Source organism: Rutilus rutilus (assembly GCF_951802725.1).
Source record: "Rutilus rutilus genome assembly, chromosome: 22".
NCBI lineage: Eukaryota > Metazoa > Chordata > Actinopteri > Cypriniformes > Leuciscidae > Rutilus > Rutilus rutilus.
In genome coordinates this window covers 28735715-28760051 of record NC_140227.1, presented here as the reverse complement: position 1 = coordinate 28760051, position 24337 = coordinate 28735715, and the positions used below count along the sequence as shown (strand labels likewise).

The following is a 24337-nucleotide window of genomic DNA, read 5'->3' as shown; positions in this document are numbered from 1 at the left end:
GCTACCATATATATTTTCGTTTATTCCTTAAATTGTTTTGCACATATTGACTTTGACTCTTAATATGTAATGACAGCAATACACTCTTCATTTTCAATATAAGATGAACATCACCTTATTTTACTAACCATGACATTATTATTAATTATAAAGGGTATGATTTTATAATTTCTAATTACTTATTTAATTTTTTAATTCGGGTTGCTTTTTTACCTATTTCTCTACATACTTCAAACACCACACGATGGCAGTCAAACAAAAAACAAGATCACATCACCGTGTCAAAATAAAAGTCCACTGTTTAATCTCAGTAATATTAGCGTAAATAATATGTGTAAAATTAATAGAAAATTCTAATAAAAAAACGTTTTTATATTTTCTATATAATTACTATACAATTAGATAAGATAAAGAAAACAACCTGACATAGTTATTATGGAATATTGAATTATTGGCGACTTTGACTTTTATTTTAAAGTATACAGATTCCTGTCACTACCTGGTTTATCATATGACAGCCAGGGAGCACATGATTTTCAGAGACGTCAATAGATGGACTAAACACAGTAATTTGCTTATTTATGTTTTTAAAGTGTTATCTGATAGGTGAGTAGTTAAACTAAAATAATGCACTTTTTATTTGAATGTTTGTGTACATTATTAAATCAATATAGCGTAATTGCCATGAACATAAATTCTTCTGTTCTGATCTTAAGTCACAGTTTATCTCCAGAATGACTATTGCGGATCTCTGGGATCAGAGAATACCTGCCTTTCTACTGAGTCCATCTCAGTTTTTGGCCACCACCACATCTGAGAGTTTCTTGGCGGAACTTATACACGAACTGCGGAATGATAAGGCCAATGATCAACTCAAGGTAATGAAAGCAGACAAACACACATATATGTGTGTGCGTGTGCGTGTGCGCGTGTATATTTCAAAATAAACATTTTAATATATAAAAAATATAGTATATTGTATTATTGTTCTTTTATGATGTTTAGTTATATGTTTAATAAAGAATGACAATATGTAAAATATATAATAAATATTAATTAATATAAAATGTTGAACATTCTATTATGTTGAATGTCTGTTTATTAGCCAGAGGCGCAACTCACTATTCAGTATGGTATATTTCAAATGACCAATCACATTTTCTTCATTCTACGTTTCTCTCCACAATGTTTGCAGCTTTTGCAATAACCTGTATGGCTTTGTTGAAATGGTGTGCATTTTGTAATTAACTCACGTTTGTTTAATATTGTTATTTCTCTTCCTTATTATAAGATACTCCTTGTGTCTGTGCTACTGGAGCATCCAACCATTCTCTGCCCTTATACTTCTGTGGGAGAAGAAACGGCCCTTGAACTGCTGTCAGTCTACTCTCACACGCCACAGAAATCCATCAGCCTCAAGTGCAATATCATGCTGGCCATCACCAACGTGATAATATGCACATCCTGCTTGGCCACCCACACAAAGATGGCTGAAGACTGGCTGGACCTTCTATTTCAGACAATTCAGGACACCAATGACTACAGATGTGGGCTTTCCCAGCAGCCTTTAAGGGCCACCGCCTGCGACTGCCTCCGAGAAATGGAAACCTGTAGCCCCGGTCTTCTTTCTCAAAAGTTAGAGGCCCTGTATCTTCTAAAACAGCAAGAAACTACAGTTCTGCATCAGTCCTACTGTATGCTGTATACACTAGGGCTGAAGAACGCCATACGGATCTTGACGAACCAAAAAGATGTTACTGACCTAGAGTTTAAGAGCATCTTAGGAGGAAATGAAGGGTTTGCATGGAAAAGTAATCAGTTAGGCTTGACCTTCTTGCCAATAAACATGATGGTGCAAGTCCCACGATTGCCACCTGGACTGGATTGCAAGGAACTCAAATCTGTAATGTCTTCACTCTTGGAGGAGTCTTACCTGCTAACGCCCACTTCCCAGTCTGCCCTGCTCAGGGAGCTTGTAGAAGTTGTCGCCATGGTCCCGGGACTTTCTCCAACGTTATTCAAATCGCAACTTCTGCGACTCTTCGGAACTGCTGAAGTCGAGCTCATGCATGCCACACTCTTCATGAAAGAAACGTTCACAGACAGCCTTTTCACCGCCGAGGATGAGAACTTCCTGCTCAAGCGTCTTGTGAGCACGGCCCAGCATCCGCTCCTAAGAATTCCTGAGAAGCTCTTCTACATGGACTGCATCCTGCACTTCCCTGAGAACCGGCCCATATCCAGCAGCGGAGAAGAGAGTTTACCTGTGCTGGTTACGCCACGTCTGGCAGCATCTCTTCTTCCAACGGTTTTTAACGATAGTGCTACGATGCTCTGCAGACTAAACCTTCTTTGTCTGGTGTACCTAGAAGCAGATGAGGGCGAAGAAGACAAAGGGATCGACTACCTGTTTGATCACATAATGGCCCTTTTGAAAATCGTAGACGGCGATGGTAGCAGAGAAGTGGTGGTGACCTCTTTCAGGGCTGTGTATATTTTTCTCATGCACTTCAGCGGCATGGAAGAACTCTCTGAGAAGCTGATCAACAAATTATGCGACATGTATTCCCGACAATGCCGACTAGCTCCAAATTTGATCGGCCTCGTGGATCGCATCCAGGAGTGTCTCGGCGACCACGTCTGGTCTGTTAAGTTGTTGAGAGGGCTTCAGAAATGCATTATGGAAATGCCTCCATTGCAACTGACGATTCATAATTTGAGCTGGCACTTGAAAGTCTTGAAAAGAGTGGCTAAAGAGGGTCAGATTACCCAGAGGAACACCATTTACCTTCTTCTCAATGTTCTCATCAACTCCAACTTGTGTGAAAGAGGCAAATGGCAGGTTGGCAACGCAGTTCTTGCGGTTTGTCGCAATCTTTTGGAGCACCCTTCCATCGATCAAGTGTTTATCGAGTTGGCCGATCTTTTGCAATACATATCGGTTCATTATGACGACACGGACATTAAGGATCACGCTCGCTTCTACTACTCGTTGCTAACCAATCTTTCATGGGAAAAGCTGACGGGGGTTCTCGCCAAAGGTCCCGATGGAGGCCGTGCCAAAGAGCGGTCGCATTCTGCCACAATGGCTGAGAGCGAGGGGATCGCCAGTAACCTGACTGTACGCAAAACTGAGCGGCATGTTTTGCGACTCGTAAAGGTGCAGGAAAAATCCTTGCAAAGCTCTTCGGAAAGTTCAGAGTCGTTGGAGGCAACAGAAGAGACTAAGAATTTGTTGGAAGTTTATCAAGAACAGTTCCAGGTGCCAGGTTTTGGGTCGGAGGTCACTTTGAGGTACAATCTGACTCATGCAAATGAAGCTGACACTTTATTCAATAGAGTCTTTACAATCTGTCTGCATTTCGAGCTTAAAGATTTAAACTATGCAAAGGTAAGCGATATACATGTACCATGCGTGTTCAGAGACCGAAAGCCACCTGAGGTCGACGTAAAGCTCAGACCATTTCAACCCTACCCCACTACTTTATGCGTCAGTGCAATATTTACCACCCAAGATGGACGCTCTTGGCACAGCCAACTGCCTGACGTGAGCGTTTCATTCCCTGAGATATTCCTTCCTCTGCCGTTACCGCTAAACACATCACGCGCATGTAAAGAGGAAGTGTTCGACCGCATCTGGGAGGCCGCAGCCTCTGGGAGTCCTGACAAATCTGCCATTAGTCTGTTCTGTTTCAAAACTGGAGATGAAAGTCTAGCGGATCTGATCAAGACACATTTTCAGGGTTACCTGATTACAGACGAGAAAAGCAAAGGATCATGGAAAGTCTTGTTCTTTCTTCCACCAATGTGCCATGTCCTTTTGATGATTACACAGGCTGAGGACGCAGTTCAGGTCAGCATTGCAACGGACAACTGGGAGCTGTTACCCTTTGTAAACTCGTACCTCCAAAACATTACTGATCATTGTAGCACAACAGGAACAGATGGCTAAATGGATGCTTTGCATGTTTTCATTTACATAGGTGATTTTAACCAATTCAGTTTATTTTATTGCTTCCTTGTGTTGATATAACACCATTTGCTTTTGTATATAAAATCTTTGAGTAATGGGTTTAATAAAGTATATAGGAGCACATATGTTGTGTTGTTTCATATATACTAGGAAGCAAGTGCTTTTCTGCTGCTTTACACAAAATCAATACAAGGCACTGTAATTGAACCATTTAATGAAAACCAAATGGAAAAAAGATGTAGATCTTTAAATTAAGATACATTTTAGAAAGCAGCATTTAAAATGGAAAAATATGACCATAAAGACATCAAATGCATGATTGAATGACAGGTTCAGCAGTAGTAACAAAGTAATCAAGTCTGCAAAACTGAATTTTAATTCAATTTATCCTGTATATTAACAACCAGTTAGCATCTTTTAAGACCAGTTGGCCCCCATGACCAGATAAGACAGTCCATGAGTGAGCTTTGCCCTTTCACTCTGCAATACCCTCAAAATTGGGCTCTGTGCAGGCTGGTAGAGCGATTTGCCTGTTCAACAGTTTGTCCATGATGCCCATTTCAGCGTCCCGCTTTTCAACCTCCTCTTGTGGTGTCCAAGACATGTCGTGTTGGAGTTTGTATCCGCCAAGGAACTTGTGAGGGCAATTGGGACCCCATTCCTGTAAGAGTTTGAAATAATATTATATTAAATTAGCTGTTAAATATTGTACTGTGCTTAAGAAAACCATAAATAATTGTTCTAGTGACTTTTATTACATCTTTCAGTACTAAACTAAGCACTGCACAATTCCTTATTCCCGAGGTTATCGTGCAACTACAGTAATGCATACTAAACATTTTGTTTCACTATCATTACTACTTAGCACCACCAACCAATTCAGATTGACCTCACTTCACACTCATAACAACTGATAAGACCAAGAGACTTATAATGTGGCAATTGACTCACCTGAGGAGACAGAATCGAGAAGTATCTCTGTCCGGATTCACGCATGTAAAGATAATACATGTTTCCTGGCTTCTTCACAACATTGCAGGCGGCGTGGTGAAGCTCAGCGTCTTTCTTGGCATCTTCCAAAACCTGAAGTATAAATAGGAAGTGATTTAACCATTATTAATTTGTCACATTTCAGATTATTATAGTGGCACATATATTTAAAGGTAGGGTAGGCAATTTTGTTCATAAACACTTTGTTATGCTGGTTGAAACTCTTCACACCCTGATAGCAATAAATAATAGAAGTGGTCTAAATAGTAAAACATGTACATATATGTTCTGTGGAAGGTGTAGGACCAAAAAACATTCATCCAATGATACTATGTCCTACCAGCCTGTCAGCAAATGTATTTCCATACCTCCACGCACCTGCTTGCACAGACATCACATATCATGCATGAGGCAATGCACAGTTGTAGACAGACAGTCACTTTTCACTTTTACAGTTCCTCCTAAACCAAAACAACGAGCCTCTACGTCAGGGGTCTCCAACACGTCGCTCGCGAGCTACCAGTAGCTCGTGGCCTGATTGGAGGTAGCTCGCCAAGGGCCGTTCACATATCGTGTCTTTTGCGTGGTCAAGTTTATTTCAAATAATTGAAGCAACGTGCTCATTTTTTCCAGGCGCAGCGAGTCAACATGAAGGATGGGGGTGCACCCAAACTCTGTAAATAAATATTGTAGCAGAGCTACAGCAAGCTTTTTTCGGTGGTGGAAATCCATTAGCTATTAAAACTTCTCTTTGTCGTTGTGGAGAGCGCAGTGCATGGGTGCATAGCAACGACAGACGCCACGGGAAAATCAGACCGAATTTTACTATTAATAATAAAAGATAAGCTCATGTGCATTGAAAATGTCAGTAATTTGTCTTTTTGACTCATTCTTTTTTATAAAAAATGATTTAAAGGCTGAAATATGTGAGGTTTATCTTTTTATAAAACCTTTTTTGTCAAAACTTTATTTTAACTTTTACATGTTAGTAGATAACATGTTGCAAGACACTTTTAAAATCTGGCCATCATGTTTAATGGTATTATTTTAATGTTTATGTAAACAAAAAGTACATATTGATGTTAATTTTATTTGTTATTTGCTGGTTTTCAACATAAAACTTGGTGAATTGATTTAATTGTGTTGTATTAGTACTTTCTGAACAGGATTCTGTGATAACCGTGATCATTTCGGTCACTATAAAATAAAATTTTCATGCCATTTCATCTCTAGTTATCATGCACTATAAAATCTGTTATAAAAAAATTATACTGTAAAAATGTTTTTACAGTATAATATGCAAAGTACAATTTAATATAGGCCTACTTTTTTTATCTCTGATTCTGTTCTTTTCTCTGACATTTAAGGGTGACATATATAGGCCTACAAAAACTATTTTAGGTCTAAAACAGCTTGGATAGTTGTTAATATGAGAGTTATGAGACATTATTTAAGAGATTTAAGTATTGTATTACATGAGTAGCTCTCGGCCACTTTCATTTTAAAAAGTAGCCCTCAAATGAAAAAAGGTTGGAGACCCCTGCTCTACGTTCATGGCATGTTGTACCCGTAATTACAAGATGCCAACCTGTGACGTTCTACCAGGAGCTGTTCACGTCCTCAGACTCGGAAATATGCGTTTCTCTGGCAACACTATCAATGCCGAAATTACTCTGCAGCAGTCATGTGGTACAAGTAATCGCTCTGTAAGTGGTTTACGTTCATTATTATTGTAATGTTATGTGCTTTGAGACATGAGATAATTTAACGCCATCTCTCGTGATGCTTTGGCTGTGTTTGCGTTCATGTGTTTTGGAGGAGGCGTGGCTTTAGAGAGAGAGAGTGCTCTGAAGGGAGGGTGGGATCTTATGCTTTTAAAACTAGCTTGCTATGGCAAGCCTCTCCGAAATTGCTTACCCTACCTTTAAGACACATATTGCAGTGCTGCTCCCAATACAACTCCCGTGACATTTACCAGACTGCTGTATAATAGAAATGATCATTTGATTTGACAGTTCAATCTCACCTTTCTTGCTTGCTCCTGAAGGTATCTTATCTGGTCAGCAATGACTGTAAGTCTGTTGCAAGCATTGGCTCTGATAAATTCATCACCCTAAAATTTCCACAAAAAAAAAAAAAATCCATCATTAAAAGATGATAAAATTGTATATCACTCACAAGTGTGATCTAAACTAAAGCATCACTTACCTTCTGTACTTGCTGTGCCAGAGCAACTAGATTCATGGGATCCCCAACCCGGTTAGTCTGGTAGGGACTCACCAGCGTCATTCCACTTGGGTTACTGCTGGTCTCCACCAAAGTTACTGTAATATTAACATATTAATGTCCACATGTAAAATCCTGTCCCATAGTAAAGACATGTTTTTGTTTTTAGAGTAAAAATTATGCATAAAATCCAAAGAATAATCTTATAAAACTGTACTATGGTAACCATATTTCATAGTTCAGCAAAATCTTCCATAATAAAGACAGAAAGACTTCAAAAGCTTCCTGCACTGAGATCTGAGATACCACAGTAATTCATTAGGAAACTACTATGGTGAATTGTGTAAGGTAATTATGCAACCGGTTAGATAAGCTCTCAAGAGTAAAAACACCTCGTGAGGGGCAGAGCAGAGAGTTTAACGTTTTAAAAAACTACTTCTTCACAATACATTTTGGGACTCCGTATATAAAAAAGCAAATATTCTTTATGATCTTATTTAATTATTAATATTTTACTGTTACTTGCCATGTTTCACATTGACTCCAAATGTTACCAAAAGCCTACTGGCTATTGTAGTGTTTGTGTTAATGAATTTGAACAATTATAACTTCTGAAAACGCTGTTTTCACTCTAATTATCACTCTGATGTATGTTGTGTTTACAGTGAGCCAATAATGGGACATTTAATAACATTACAAAAGCTATGTCAACTTATAATAACAACTTTGCTTGTCAATGAAAATACTTTTAAGCAAAGACATTTAACATATGTTTTCAACGTATAGGCTAGCTAACAATATGGTTCGGTGGAAAGATTAACTCAATCAATATATTTCAATCCATCAATCATTCACTGGCTGACAAAACAGACAACAACCTTAACTAAAAAAACACGCTATAATATGACTTGTTCATATAATTTCTGAATTTAACATTGAAAGCCTTTGTCTTACCCGTGGTGGTTTTGTTGGGTTGGTGTGGCAGACTGACAGTTTTATCCATTCTGTAATAAACTATCCTTCAACTCTGAGCAAATTAACACGAGACTTCTCGCCGGTCTCACTCACAAAAACAATTTGGCACAACCAGTCACGGAGGAGGCGTTTCTGGGGTCCTAGTGTGTTCGTAGTAGCCGTGATAATTGCCTGTATAAAGATTCCTCTATTTTTGTCACTAATAATTTCCACACATATTTAATGAGGGGTTAAAATATAGCACATATTTCTATGATAATAATTTTTAATATTATAAAAATATCATTATTTATAATTCGAGTATTCAAATACTAAGCGATTGTGCATGTTTAGAGACAGCCTTCGCGTATCGTGTTACGCTGACTGTAGAAAATGTTGAAACGTGAGTTTTCTGCAGTTATGAAAGATCTGAGTTTGAAGATTATAAAAGCAAAAATTGCAAGTCTGTACAAGTTTATCATTTGTTTTGCACGCCACTTTTGGACTTTTCCTGTTATCTGAATTATGCAAGCTGTTTTTATTTGATTTTTTACAAAGGTAATTTAAACAATTTCAGGCTGGTTGGTGTTTGGATTTCTCACAACAATGAGAAGAAACACATTGCGGAAAAGTGTACTTTTTGGTATTTCCCAGATGGCCTGCCTTGCTAGGTGCTACATTAGAATTTTAGGATAGAAGAATAGAAAGGCAGTGAAATTTTAATTTTAGTAAAACTTTAAAATAAGTTGTTTTTGAATAAAAACGTGCCATTTTATAAACTTTATTAATCCCCAAGGGGATTGATGACGGTTTAAAGATCCCAAATATTTTTAACTTGATAAAATAAAAAACTAATAAAGTATGCTTTTTACTGCATTTTATGTAGTCTATTCATATGAAAATGTACACAAATTGCAGATCTGTTAAGTAGCCTAGTAAAATGTGTTTGATAACGACTGCAGGTTGCTGTTAAGTATTTACCAGCTTTTTTTTCTACTGATAAAGAAAAGCAAATGAAATGTAAAAATAGAAATAGACAACACCGTAAGTGTTCATTCATACTTACTAACACTGTGTGTTTATATACACACACACACACACACACATATTTAAAGATCCCAAACATACAATTATTTGTTTATATATATATATATATATATATAAACAAATAATTGTATGTTTATGCGAATAATCTATTTGACAGCACTAATAAATACTTTATAATCTTAGTTCAAAATGCCTCAATTGTCACTCAAATCTGTGTCTAGATCCATATTCACATAGTTGCCCTAAATGTCCCAGTTCTTAAAGGGGTGGTGATTATGATTTCACTTTTCTAACTTTAGTTAGTGTGTAATGTTGCTGTTTGAGCATAAACAACATCTGCAAAGTTACAAAGTTCAAAGCAAAGGGAGATATTTGCTTTTAAAGGTGCAGTGTGCAATTTTTAGCGGCATCTAGTGGTGAGGTTGCGAATTGCACCCAACAGAAGTTACGGTGGCCGACAGGAAGTGATGTCGTCGTCTGAGACAGCAGAGGGTGGCCAGTTAAACAATGCGGTTTCTTTACAAAGACACATTAAGAAATTAGGTTTACTTAATTATTCAGTAAAGCGATATGTTATTGCGAATATTATTGTTACTTGTTCATCATTGTGTCAGTGTTTTATTCGCTGACTTTAGCTATAGCTTCTTTACACGAAGAACAGCATAGTGACGAAACGCGTTTGTCCGTTTAGGGCCACCGTAGAAACATGTCGATGTAAGGCAACCCGCGGTGTGTGTAGAGAGAAATGCCACATTCTAAGCTAATAAAAACATAACGGTTCATTAAGTAAGGTCTTTATACACCACTGAACACATAGATGTGATTATGATATTGCATTTCTCTCAACAGATCCTCTTAAATATTACACACTGCACCTTTAAAGAAATAGCTTTTTAAGGACTACAACAAATGGCTAGTGGACTACAGGACATTCCTCCAGGGTTAGTGTCATCACTAACCCTAAAATGTACATAAACCCCGCCCCCCTGAACACGATTTATTATCAAGACATAATATGCTAATCAATGAGTTGAAGATAACTACACATCAGCTACATCAATTCATCAACTAACCATTCAGAAACGTCCTGTTGCATTCTACATGTTGTCACCTCTTCTCTCCATCATTGACTCCGTTGACATCATCTAACTTTGGATTTAAAGGAACAGACACAAAACGATGCGTTTTTGCTCACCCTCAAAAAGTGACAACTTTAACATGCTATATAAAAATATATGTGAGGCATTTTGAGCTAAAACTTCATACACACTCTGGGGACATCAAATACACATTCTACATCTTGTGAAAAGGGCATTATACCATCCATTTAAACAGGCTTTCACACAGTCCTGGAGCTCCTCCCTCTCTAAAGACTTTTGGAGACTGGAGAGTTTCCAAAACCGAGTTCTACCTCACATGGCCTACAGTCTCCAAGATGTGGACCGCACTGTCCCTGATCTCAATCCTCTCCACTGTACATTTCACCTTGTGTGAACCCCAAATCAATGGAATATTTGAGCCATACGATCTGCTTTTTGACAACGCGGTGGAGGCGTATTATAAGCAGGACTGGCTGGCTGTGATCCTGAACATGGAAAGAGCTTTGCGGAATAAAGGAGCGCTTCGTAAAATCCAGACGCACTGCCGCTTATCCTGCGCGAATCACACCGCTTTTGGGGATTCTTATCCAGATTTAGGTTTCCCGATGCCAGGAACCGGGGCCGTGGGGGATTTAGCGTTTTTCCAGACGATTCTCAAACGGGCCGACTGTGTGAATGCATGCGAAAGCGAGAAACTGGGACCACCGACACTTCATAAAGTTAGTGAAACTATAGAGCAGGAGTTCAAGAAGAGGACGCCTTACAATTATCTCCAAGTGGCTTACTTTAAGGTAAAAAGAGAGGCAAGCATGAATGAAATGCATGACAAACTTTTTATAAAAACGCAAAGGCATCTAAAAAGTAAACGGGAATGGGAACAAAATCAGTGCGTCTCATTGGACGAGCTTTTTGTAAACAAGAGGACATCGAGTTGTATCAGATGCATAAATGTGCATCATATGTGCATAACTGTTCAAAGCGCAGATAGCATTGAATGGTTAAATGTTTGAGAAGCTCATCCACGTTTCCCCCAACCCCCCCAAACTCTCTTCACTGTGCCACGTCTTTAGGTGGAGCCTTGCAGTCTCAGATGCTTCCAGAACTCCTATGAGAGGCTCTGAAATACAACTGCCTATTAAAATTATGGTTTAAAATGAGATATACAACCATATATACAATCAGGCCCGTGAGCCTCAGACCACTAGGCTTTATGTAATGCATTCTTGCACTAAAATCATGCTCTCAAAGTTATACTTTAGAGACCAAATTGTTGCTAGAATATAGCTAAGCATGACAAAAACAAATATAAGAAATGTGTGTGTGTATATATATATATATATATATATATATATATTTATAAACATTTTAAAATAAGTTTGTGTGTGTATGTATGTAAGTTTTGCATTAAAAAGATCATATTATTACCATAACAATTAAGAAAATGATGACTTCAACATCCATGGTGATAATGATAATATTTTTTTATATTTTTTGTTTGTCATGCTTAGCTAACTAGGCTATATTCTAGGAACAATTTTGTCTCTAAAGTATAACTTGGAAAGCATGAGTGTTTTCTAACCAATATCTGAATATTTTTGTTCTCTTTGTACCTACAGATAAACAAGCTTGACAAGGCAGTGGCAGCAGCAAATACATTTTTCATAGCAAACCCTGAACATGTCGAGATGAAACAGAATTTAGAGTACTACAGGATGATGGCTGGGGTGCATGCGACTGATTTCAAGGACCTGGAGGAGAGACCGCACATGGTACGAGGAATGTTTATTAATCTGAATAGATCAGAGATGGTGGATGAAAAGGAATGTGGATGGATGGATGGATGGATGGATGGATGGATGGATGGATGGATGAATAGGTAAGTGGGTGGATAGGTAGATGGATGGATGGATGGATGGATGGATGAATAGGTAGATGGGTGGATGGATGAATAGGTAGGTAGATGGATGGATGGATGAATAGGTAGATGGATGGATGGATGAATAGGTAGATGGGTGGATGGATGGATGAATAGGTAGATGGGTGGATGGATGGATGGATGGATGGATGAATAGGTAGATGGATGGATGGATGGATGGATGGATGGATGGATGAATAGGTATGTAGATGGAGGATGGATGAATAGGTATGTAGATGGATGGATGGACGAATAGGTAGATGGGTGGATGGATGAATAGGTAAGTGGATGGATGGATAGGTAGGTAGATGGATGAATGGATGGATGGATGGATGGATGGATGAATAGGTAGATGGATGGATGGATGAATAGGTAGGTAGATGGATGGATGGATGGATGAATAGGTAGATGGATGGATGGATGAATAGGTAAGTGGATGGATGGGTAGGTAGATGGATGGATGGATGAATAGGTATGTAGATGGATGGATGGATGGATGGATGGATGGATGGATGGATGGATGGATGGATGGATGAATAGGTACAGTATGTGGATGGATAGGTACAGTATGTGGATGGATGGATGGATGGATGGATGAATAGGTAGATGGATGGATGGATGAATAGGTAGCTGAATGGATGAATAGGTAAGTGAATGGATGGATGGATAGGTAGATGGATGGATGGATGAATAGTTAGATGGATGAATGGTTAAATAGATAGATAGATAGATAGATAGATAGATAGATAGATAGATAGATAGATAGATAGATAGATAGATAGTTTCTAATGCTTTAGTATAATTGACTGTCACTGTAATTGTTTTCAGGCTGAATTTTTAGAAGGCAAGAAACATTACAGTGTGGAAGTTTTTGCCCCAGCCATCGAGCACTTCGAGGCCGCTGTTGAAGAATACTTCAGTGCTTATGAAGACTGCAGAGTTCTCTGCGAAGGAGCGTTCGATTATGACGGGTACAACTACATGGAGTACCACGCCGACCTCTTTCAATCTATGACAGGCATGTGGGATTCTGATGCTTCTGATTTTGAGCTAACAACACCAGATTGTGCTTGTTTCTCATGGAGAAGATTCTCTTTGATTTAATAATTTATGTCATTTTGAAATCTCATGGTGTTTGATGTCTTATTTGAGTTTTTTCTTTTTCTTGTATGGATTTCTGTTTCACTAAATATTTCATAAATATGATTTTTTGAAGTATTCATGTCTATATTTGCTTTGATCACAGATCATTACCTTCACGTTTTGAGCTGCAAACAGAACTGTGTCGTGGAGCTGGCATCCACCGCTGGAAGAGAGACGCCTTTTGAAGATTTCCTCCCCTCACACTTTAACTACCTTCAGTTCTCATACTATAACAGTACGATACACTCTTATTCAGCATAATCAGATTCAGTACCAGATTTCAGTGTTGTTATTGTTTACTAAAAGCAAAACTAGGAAAAATGGGATAACACTTTACTTAAAGCCTTGATGTATAATGCATTATAAAGGTATTCATATGTATGTTATAATGGATTGTATCTGTTCATAAATAATTGTAACCATATTTTCAGATTCCTTGTTACATCAGAAATCTCTTGTTTCTCATGTGTTTAATGCATTATACTTTCTAAGGATGAGTTAAATTATTAGATGAGTATTATAATGTATTATAACTGTGGTTACAATTATTCATGAGAGAATACAATGCTTTATAAGGTGCATTACAAGGCATAATTAGTTAAAGGGATAGTTCACCCAAAAATAAAAATTCTGTCATCACCCTCACCCTGAAGTTATTTCAAAACTGTATTAATTTCTGTCCTCTGAACACAAAAGAAGATCTTTTGAAAAATGTCAGTAATCAAACTATTTTTGGGCGCCATTGACTTCCATAGTCTTTTTTTACCCTATACATTTGGAACAACTTGAGGGTGAGTAAATGATGACAGAATTTTCATTTTTGGGTGAACTAACCCTTTAAGGCATTACAAACACTTTTATAATGACATATAAAGGCTTTATTTTATGGTGTTACCAAAAAAAAATTCAGCACTGAAATAAATATAAATATAAACCAGATTAAAAAAATCAATAAATAATGGAAAATTAGAAATCTTGCATTTGCAACTAACTGAAATACGCTGAAGTACTAAAATTACTAAAACTAAAACTAAAAAAAAATTAAAAAATTAAAGCTATATAGAAATATATATATAAAAAATGACAAAAGTACTAACACAAGCCAAAAGAAAAAAAAATACAAGCTAATTAAAATTCTAATAAATACTATATAATCATTTATAAATAATACACAAATAACACTTTTTTTTTTTTTTTTTTTAGCTATATTTAAGTATGCCAAAGTTTGCATGGCAGTTAGTTGCACTGTAGTAAATGCATCATGTGTTATTTATGTGCTCTCTCTCCCAGGTGAGAAGTACGAGCAGGCCATTGAGTGTGCGAAAACATTCCTGCTGTTCCACCCTGAGGATGCGGTCATGGCTCAGAACTTGGCGTACTACTCCGCCGTGCTGGGAGACGAAAAAGCCGCCAACATTACAACCAGAGAGGTACCGTCTGCACTTTTGATCGACAGCACGTTTATTTGTCATGTCGATTGAAAATACATTTGAAATTATGCTTTTATCAATGGAGTTACGTTGTGCAGACTTCACTCACTATGAACAAAACATCATCGTGTTCTTCTTCTTGATGCAGGTTGTCAAGCAGCACGTCAAGAGGTCTCTGCTGGAAAAAGAGCTCCTTTACTATGGCTATGAGATGTTTGGTAAAACTTTTGTTGATCCAGTAAGTGTTAACATGCGTGCAGTGCTGTACTTCTCATATTTATTTGTGTTCAGTCAGTGACAAGTTATGATAAAATCTTGCTCTCATTCCATCTCAGGACACATGGACCCCTGAGAATGTCATGCCAAAGAAACTAAGAGACAAACAAAAGTAAGTATATCTTTGAAGTGTTATTACAATTTTTAAAATGTAATTTATTCCATCATTACTCCAGTCTTCAGTGTCACATGATCATATTATTATCAATGTTGAAAGCAGTCGTGCTGCTTAATATTTTTGTGGAAACCGTGATATATTTTATTCAGGATTTTTTTTTTGTGAATATAAAGTTCAATATTATATTTATTTGAAACAGAAGTAATTATACCATGAAAGTTCAAGTGACCTGACTTTGGTTTCCTCTCGTGCTCGCAGGGCGGACCGAGAAACAGCCGCGAGGATCACAGAGGAGATTGGGAACCTGATGAAAGAGATCGAGACACTCGTAGAAGAGAAGACTAAAGAATCATCAGACATTTCCATTTTAGTAAAAGACGGTAAGATGTAGGGATAAACAAGTCACATGACCAATTCCTCCACTTTTACACGCACATCTTAATTCAGTGATGCTATTTCAGATATCAAACCAGCACCTACTCCAGAAACTGACAAGAAACTCCCGTTTGGTGACATCAGAGTAACCATGACATCCACGGCCCTGAACGGCTCTCAGCGAGTCGTCCTGGATGGCGTCACCACGTCTGATGAGTGTCAGGAACTTCATCGCCTCTCCGGTGTACGTTTTTTTCCCAAAAGAGTGAACAAAGATGTTTGTTTGCTGCAATCAACCAAATATTTCTCTCTTTTTATGTTGCTTGAATGAAATCTCGCAGGCAGCAGCTCTTCAAGATGCTTTTAAAGCAACACCGTCCCCTCATTCAGCGAGTGAGATGTTTCAGGACATCACAGTTCTCAAAGCTCTGCAGGTGAGACATACTTTACTACAGAAGTTTAAAGGGATACTCCACTTTTTGTGGAAATAGGCTCATTTTACAACTCCCCCAGAGTTAAACAGTTGGTTTTACCGTTTTCGAATCCATTCAGCCGATCTCCGGGTCTGGCGGTACCACTTTTAGCATAGCTTAGCATAGATTATTGAATCGGACAGGACCATTAGCATCTCTCTCAAAAAAATGACCAAAGAGTTTCGATATTTTTCCTATTTAAAACTTGACTCTTCTGTAGTTACATCGTGTACTAAGACCGACGGAAAATGAAAAGTTGCGATTTTCTAGGCTGATATGGCTAGGAACTATACTCTCATTCCTGCGTAATAATCAAGAAACTTTGCTGCCGTACCATGAGTGCAGCAGGCGTAATGATATGACGCAGCGCCTGAAAATAGGTCTAATAGGTTAGACAAACTTAGTCCCGGTCACGTTGGAAGTTACCGAGCTGGGGACTATTTTCAGGCACTGCGTCATATCATTACGCCTGCTGGACTCATGGTACGGCAGCAAAGTTTCTTGATTATTACGCAGGAATGAGAGTATAGTTCCTAGCCATATCAGCCTAGAAAATCGCAACTTTACATCTTCCGTCGGTCTTAGTAAACGATGTAACTACAGAAGAGTCAAGTTTTAAATAGGAAAAATATCGAAACTCTTTGGTCATTTTTTTTAGAGAGATGCTAATGGTCTTGTCCGGTTCAATGATCTATGCTAAGCTATGCTAAAAGTGGTACCGCCAGACCCGGAGTTCGGCTGAATGGATTCGAAAACGGTAAAACTCAACTGTTTAACTCTGGGGGAGTTGTAAAATGAGCCTATTTCCAAAAAAAGTGGAGTATGCCTTTAAAAAACATCTTGAGTTCAGTGAATTTACTAATAATAAGAAACTAAAAATTGCAGTGTGTTCTAATCAGTGTGATAAAGCAACACTTGCATTTGGTCAGTGGTTTAGTTTCTATTTTTGTTGGGCTTGATTCAAAAGTTCGGGGTCGGTTAGACTTTTTACATTTTAAAGTTCCGTATGCTCACCAAGGCTGTATTTATTTGATCAAAAATACAGTAAAAACAGTAATACTGTTAAATATTATTACAATTCAATATAGCTGTTTTCTATTTGACTATATTTTGAAATGAAATTTATTCCTGTGATCAAAGCTGAATTTTCAGCATCATTACTCCAGTCTTCAGTGTCACATGATCCTTCAGAAATCATTCTAAGATGCTGATTTGCTGCTCAAGAAACATTTCTCATTATTAATGTTGAAAACAGTTGTGCTGCTTAATTTGTGGAAACTGTCAAACATTTTCTTCAGGACATTTACAGTCACTTTTGGTAAGTTTAATGCATCCTTGCTGAATAAAAAAGCATTAATTTCTTTCAAATAAAAAACTCGTTCTGACCTCAAACTTTTGTTTTAAAACCAAATCAAACATTTAAAGAATTAGCTTGAGGTATGGAGCTGATTTTAGATTATGTAGACTCTGTATTGTAAATAAAAGTGTGATACTCTTTCAGGTATGTTGTATTTTAATTCATCATTAAATGTTTAATTGTTTCTGTTTTTTGCCCCAGGAGGGTCTAGTCCCCTTGAAGGGCGCTCATTTGTTTTTCGATCTCAATGAGAAGGTCCATAAGGGTTTGGAAACCTACTTTGGTCTGGAATCACCCCTTTACTACTCCAGCTCAAACCTGGTTTGCCGATCCACCATTGGTAAACTGACCTTTTAAGAAAGATATACATTATTTTAGCATTTTAAACACAGAACTATTTAGTTCTTAAGCAAGCATATGTTGGTCTCTCTTTCTATCCAGAGAAACAGGAAGACCGGGCGGACTGTCTGCTCATCTCTGAGCTCAACGAGTGTATCAAAGAGCCGTCAGCATACAACGAACAAGGCTACAGGTTTGCCACTTGAGGAACCAGTAAAGCATTATGGTTATTTAGTTTATAGTGTTTTCACTAATACATTCTGTTTTGTTTTGTAGTGCCGTTTTGTACCTCAATGATGACTTCGAAGGGGGAGATTTTATCTTCACCGAGCCAGACGCCAAAACAGTCTCTGTAAGATCTCTAAATGTTTTGCATAATTTTCATTCAGACTAGTGAGCTGTGTAGGGGAGTAACTAACTAACTAACTAACAACAGATGAAACTCGAAAAATTTGAATATCGTGCAAAAGTTCATTTCAGTAATTCAACTTAAAATGTGAAACTAATATATTATATAGACTCATTACTTGCAAAATGAGATATTTCAAGCCTTTATTTGTTATAATTTTGATGATTATGGCTTACAGCTTATGAAAACCCCAAATTCAAAATCTCAGAAATGTTGCCATAATCATCAAAATTATAACAAATAAAGGCTTGAAATATCTAATTTTGCAAGTAATGAGTCTATATAATATATTAGTTTCACCTTTTAACTTGAATTACTGAAATAAATGAACTTTTGCACGAAATTCGAATTTTTCGAGTTTCACCTGTAACTAAAAGAAGTGACTACAAACATATCTATATTTTTCAGTAGCGTGATACTAGCTCAGCTGCTAAAACTAGCGTGGCTTTAACCCAGCACTTAATCCTGGAATATGCTTTTCTTCTCAAACAGCATTGGGAAGTCTGATTCATTTTAGCAAATCAGTTTGTTCAAACAGTTCATTTCAATGAAAAAAAAAAAAGGTTCATTTAGTATTTACTTTTTTGCATTACATTAAATAAATACTACTATTTTTCACGGTGTTTTTGATTCATTTATAAAAAGTTGTATCTACTTTAAATCATAATGCGTATATATTGTAGCTTCCCCAGCAACGCTTAGTGAGTCGTTTTAGAGTTAGTAGAATCAATCCATGAGGTAGCATGCTCTACTAAATGTCCATAAAATTTGCTGTTGTGGCATGAATTTTCTAGAACGGATATTATTTCACTCTACCATCTCTTCAGGCATTGGTGAAGCCTCAGTGCGGCCGAGTCGTGGGATTCAGAGCTGGACAGGAGAACCTTCATGGAGTCACCGCCGTAACCAAAGGCCAGAGGTGTGCTCTAGTGCTTCAGTTCACTCTGGATCCTCAGCACAATGAGAAGGCAAGTGCACTTTTGTGAATGCGGCCGATAAATAAAGCAGTACAATATGAAATACGGTCCCACTTTATATTAAGTGGCTTTAAGTACTATGTACTTACATCGAAAAATAAGTACAATGTACTTATTGTGTTCATGTTGTATTGTAAAACACTTTTGCTGCTATTGAGGTGTGATACGGGTAAGGTTAGGTACAGGTGTGGTGGTATGGGTAGGTTTAAGGGTGGGTTAATGTGTAAGGGAAGGGTCAACAGTGTAATTATAAATGTAATTACATAAATTAATTACAGCTGTAATTACATGCAAGTACAATGTAAAAACATGTATGTACACAATAAGTCCATTGTCTCAAATTATTCATTTCCATGTTAGTATATAGTAGTTAAAACCACTTAATATAAAGTGGGACCGGAAATACTGTGTGTTTCACGGGGTCCGTTCCAGTGTTGTTACTGTAAGCTAAAGCTATTAAAATATTTTTTGTTAATTGAATAAAATAAAATAAAAGACACCAATACTTTTATCCAGCAAGGATGCATTAAATTGATCAAAAGTTTCATAATTTTCTAACCTTGCATTTTGATGGGTCCGCTCCACAGGAGCGTTTACAGGCTGAAGAACTTCTGAAGAAACTTTCCGCCCCAGTTGAAGCTGACGTCCAGAAAACAGGAACGGACAGTAAAGAGAAACCCTCTGAAAATGATGGAACAATTCCTGCTAAAACAACAGAGCAAGACACAGTAAAGACAGGCACGCCTGCAGAACAACCAGGCAAAGCTACTGAAGACAACAAAACTGATGGCAAAGTGGTCAAGAAAAATGAAAAACCAAAGGCCAAAGCATCAAAAAAGCCAACCAAAACAGAAACCCAAACAAAAGCTACAGCAGACAAAACAAAGAGCAAAAAGTCAGACAAAACAAAAACCACAACAGCAGAAAAAAAGAAATCAAAAACAGCCAACAAGACAAAACCTGTACCGTCAGATGAAAAAGAGAAAACACCGGGCAAGAAAACAGGCAAAGCAACTGTTAAAAATACTGCAAATGATGAGAAAACAAAGCCGAAGATCACAGAACCTAAAGACTCTACAGCTGAAAAACTCACAGATGAGTTATGAGCCTCAGAAGATGTTCTCTGTTTTATACTTTAGGTTTTTTTTAATCAGTGATGGAGCAGTGCTGATGGATCAGTTTTAGATGGATCTAAAACTTTTGAAATCAAAGCCGTATGAGAGTGCAGTGTGGGTGACAATCAAGTTGAGTGTTGTATTTTCTGTTTTGCCTGAATTGTATTTAAATCTATCCTTGTCTCAGGAACCCGAAATACAGTAGTAACATTTCATACTCCTGGAAAGAGTATGGCAGCTTTCAGAGATTGCATTTACCACTTTGCATTCCCATAATAATTCCTGAATAAAAGCAACATGTTTTTTTTAAATTGTAATTTTTTTTGAGCGGTGCTTGACTATGCAAAACTTGCAGGCACAATGTTAAGGTGTTGTGGGATGTTGCTAATGCAGTTGTTCTGGGCAAGTAAAAAATATTCCCTGGAAATGGCTTAGGTTTCTTCTTTACTGTAATAAACATGTGATATTTTTTTCCCCCACTTGTTTTGTTTCTGCCAAGCAAAACACTCTTCTTTCAAAAAGCCACACAATTCCAGGTATTACTCAGCCATAACTTCAGTTTTCTTCATAGGATATTAAAGTGATTTTTAACAAACACTAGTTCATGAATGTGCACTGACGTAACACTGCACTAGGTGGCAGCAAAGAGCTAAGGGACCGGTCCGTGTGTCATCTGTAATGATTCTCCAAGTGTGTTCCCTCAGTAACACAAGGTTGTTTGTACTGGTCTGAGGCATTTTTATAAAGAACAGTAATCATGAAATGGCACAATGGCTATTTCACAATACTTATTCTTTCACTTTTTCCTTCACTATTTGAAGTATTTTGTTTGTTCTTCTTCATGCTCGGTCCACCCAAAGCAATTTTCTGGATAAGTGCATTGGCAATTATATTCAAAGATTTCTTTAGGACACCTACAATTACTCCTTAACAAAGAGTGTCCTCTTCTATCTGCTTGACAAAGTCATTCACTGCTGCAAATAGATTCAAATGAAGTCCTTTTATTAACGTATCGCGCCATATTGATTTTGCATGCGATTAGATCCAGACCCACACAACCATGATGCAAAAGAAAGACGACTACACTCTCATTTAAATATCATCAGGCTAATGACTTAACTGCACAATTATCAGACATCATTAGACAATCTATGCATCAAAAATACTTTTTTATATCTAACAAAGATATTGGCACCTGTTGCAGAACCACCAATATCACAAAAAGCTGTTAGCAATATTGGCAATCAGGTATTTCCATATGAATCAAGTGAGTCGATCATGTTGTTGGAGTGATCAGTCATTTATTGATGTGAAATCTTTCGTGTCGGTTAGCTGTCATCATCTCTTCAAAGTTAAAAAAATTCCTTTTAGCATTAAGCTTTCAGCATTTCAAATTTACAGCCTTTCGCTTTGAGGAAAATAATTACAAATATTGATGATCTTGACTCGTATCTAATTTTTGTGTGTAATAAAAACCTCTCTGAAATGAGGATGTCCTTCCAACTAAATAGCAATAGCAATTATCAAATCATGGTTTGTAGCTAAACAAATCTCACTAGGACATTATGTAAGCCTACTTGTTTTTTGCACATATTTAGCAACGGCTATTTAGCATACTTAGCATTTCCATGCTAACCATTAACCAATATTCAAGTTTTGTGGTAAGGAATTGGCTAGTAAACCAAACACCCCAAGCCTGTGGTTTACTCATAATCTTTTTTGAGGAAATACGTCATGTTCTTGCAGATCACCGCAGTCATTTGCATCTTAAAAGCTTAGAAAAAAACATGCAAAAACCAGCCTGGTTTTAGCTGGCCTTTTAGCCTGGTCATAGCTGGTTTAGCAAGCTGGTTTTAAAGGGGTTTTGACCACTTTTTTAGCTAGTTAAGCTGGGAGACCAGCTTGACCAACCAGCTAAACACCAGCTTGAGCAGGCTGGGAGATCAGCTTGAGCAGCCTAAACCAGCTAAATCCAGCTTAAACCAACTAAGACCAAACAATTAGCATAGGCTGGCTTTAGCTAATTTGGAGTAAGGCCTGAGTTCTTATATAATGTGCAATGCACAAAGTTTTACAGCATGAGTGCTACTGTTACAATTCATTCTAATGTGGTTTGTTCTTACATATTAGGAAACAGCTTGCAAAGAGGCATTGAATAGTCCACCTGGAGCGTGCTGGCAGCTGAATAGTGGAGGTGAACGTGAAAGGTGACCTGTGGCAGCAATGAGACCCCTCATGTCCATTTACCTCCCCTTGTTAGTGGTACAAACAGTTCCTCTTGTGTACCTCCCACTGCTGAGGAGTGGGCAGAACTAGCCATGAGCAGAATGCCAGGGACCGATGGGTACAATGGTCTATTTTCACTTTAGATGTCTGTAACACCAATGATATTAGTGTCAGTATAAGTTTTATGGTAGAAGACTTCATTCTGTTGTGTATTTCAGTTAGCAGATCTCCATTGGAACAGTTTCTAGCTGGTCTGAAGTGGTTTAGGGGGATGGCCATCCATTTAGGATGCCACCGAGGATCTAGGACCTAGGTCAAGGTTTCTGCTGGAAAAACAGGACATATAGCAGCTTATGGTGGTCAAGATGGGTTTTATAACATGATACAATGCAGTGCCAGGCTGAAGTGTTTTTCGCCAGTTTCAGCCTGACGTAATTATCATTTTCACGTTCTGCACCACGTTGTTTAAATAAAAATGCATTTGCGCCCATTTGTGCGCCCTTGGGCATGCTGGTCTGAAAACGAGGTGTGTTCAGGCGCATTGTTGGAGCGTTGCTATTTTGAGGCAACTGATTGAGGCAATATTTTTTTGTTATTTAAAGAGTGTGTTAGTAATGTGCACCTATAGGTGGGTCCACAACGCGCGTACACTTTGTTCCGTAGATGGTCTGCTTGCACGCTTTAACCTTGCGCACGCGTTCAGTTTTTCCGCTTGCAAATTTCGCCATGTAAATAGCAATCCGCCAAGGCGCGAGCGCAACTGGCTTTTAAAGGGAATGGGAGATGAGACTCTGATTGGTTTATTGCACGTAACGCCCAAAACACACCCATTACTTATTAAGAGAATAGGGACAACCTTTTTATACCATGCGGTGGGCGCGCCGACCATTTAAACTAGGGCCGTGAGCTTTAGACCATGTGCTTAGATCGTTAAAATAGGACCCGATAGTTGGTTTGTTGATGCCACTGACCAACTAAATCAGTTTGGACCAGCTATAGACAAGCTACCATGTTTTAAAGCACAACCATCACCTTAAACTGCATGGTGTTAGTTGGATTTTCAAAGATGTAAAAGGTAGTATCTGCTAATATAATATAATGCAGTATATAATGCAGAACTTATTTTATTTCAGCTATAAAGTAACACTTCTCATTTTCATTTCACTTGATGTACTAAAATAACTAAAACTGTAATTTAATTTGTATTTATTTATAAAATATACATAGACATTGCATTACCCCTTGCACATAGGGTATAAGATGATGTTGGTAGTCTTGTGTAACAGCGTTTGTTGGCAGTGACTATGGGAAGCCACCCTGAAATTGGCAAAAAGGCTGGCCATTAGTAATGAGCACACACTCTCATGCATTCATGGTTTGAAATATGTTTGATTTTACACACCTTAGGAGTTTACAGTATTGTGATTGCTGGGTGTTCGGATGCTTGGTGCAGACCTTTACTGTTACCACACATCCATTGTCTTTTGTTTGAGCTGATGAGATGTAAAACAAATGCAAAATAATTCAGAGTTCCATGGTAATGGCTTTGGAAGCACTTTCTGTAGTCTTGCCTCTTTTCTTTTGTCATTTACACACCCCACACGTGTCCATCTGACCTTTACATGAGGACATTGACTTTGTGTGCATAAGGGCCGGGGTCAATTAGCACTGTTGTCGGTCAGTTCAAACTGTGACGCATGTCACTTTACACTAAAATGCATGACTTATGTAGAGACTTCCATGAAGGAACAGTCACATGAAGTTCGTTTGCATTCTGACATGTTTGACGGCGGAACGAGAGCATTTACCGTCCTTCTCTCGGGCGTGTGTCTTCGCTGTATGCCGGCTTTGTGTTGGGCTGCCCGCCGTGTCATACAAACTCTAGCAGACACAG

General features: G+C 37.9%; 3 protein-coding genes across 6 annotated transcripts; 2 read left to right on the top strand and 1 right to left on the bottom strand.

Annotated features, from left to right (window-relative positions):
• The first annotated feature begins 494 nt into the window (after positions 1–494).
• On the top strand, positions 495–4096 carry ap5b1 (adaptor related protein complex 5 subunit beta 1). Of its 4 annotated transcripts, none has more exons than XM_084395335.1 (3): positions 495–606; positions 723–878; positions 1292–4096. In XM_084395335.1, the coding sequence occupies exons 2-3, from the start codon at positions 735–737 to the stop codon at positions 3950–3952; spliced, it is 2805 nt and encodes a 934-aa protein (XP_084251461.1). In that variant the 5' UTR covers positions 495–606; positions 723–734; the 3' UTR covers positions 3953–4096. The 4 variants fall into 4 exon arrangements, with proteins under 4 accessions (XP_084251461.1, XP_084251458.1, XP_084251459.1 ...); XM_084395332.1 differs by having other exon boundaries at positions 501–606; positions 734–878; XM_084395333.1 differs by having other exon boundaries at positions 503–606; positions 717–878.
• A 74-nt stretch (positions 4097–4170) lies between these two features.
• Positions 4171–8315, bottom strand: cUnh1orf50 (chromosome Un C1orf50 homolog). Its single transcript, XM_084395336.1, has 5 exons — positions 8144–8315; positions 7172–7287; positions 6990–7076; positions 4925–5056; positions 4171–4634 (listed from the first exon to the last, which is right to left on the bottom strand). The coding sequence occupies exons 1-5, from the start codon at positions 8190–8192 to the stop codon at positions 4449–4451; spliced, it is 570 nt and encodes a 189-aa protein (XP_084251462.1). The 5' UTR covers positions 8193–8315; the 3' UTR covers positions 4171–4448.
• A 2233-nt stretch (positions 8316–10548) lies between these two features.
• On the top strand, positions 10549–20691 carry p3h1 (prolyl 3-hydroxylase 1). Its single transcript, XM_084395234.1, has 15 exons — positions 10549–11081; positions 11907–12059; positions 13034–13223; positions 13452–13583; positions 14639–14778; positions 14927–15016; positions 15114–15166; positions 15431–15552; positions 15634–15791; positions 15889–15981; positions 17579–17717; positions 17819–17909; positions 17993–18068; positions 18953–19093; positions 19690–20691. The coding sequence occupies exons 1-15, from the start codon at positions 10626–10628 to the stop codon at positions 20206–20208; spliced, it is 2553 nt and encodes an 850-aa protein (XP_084251360.1). The 5' UTR covers positions 10549–10625; the 3' UTR covers positions 20209–20691.
• The last annotated feature ends 3646 nt before the right edge of the window (positions 20692–24337 follow it).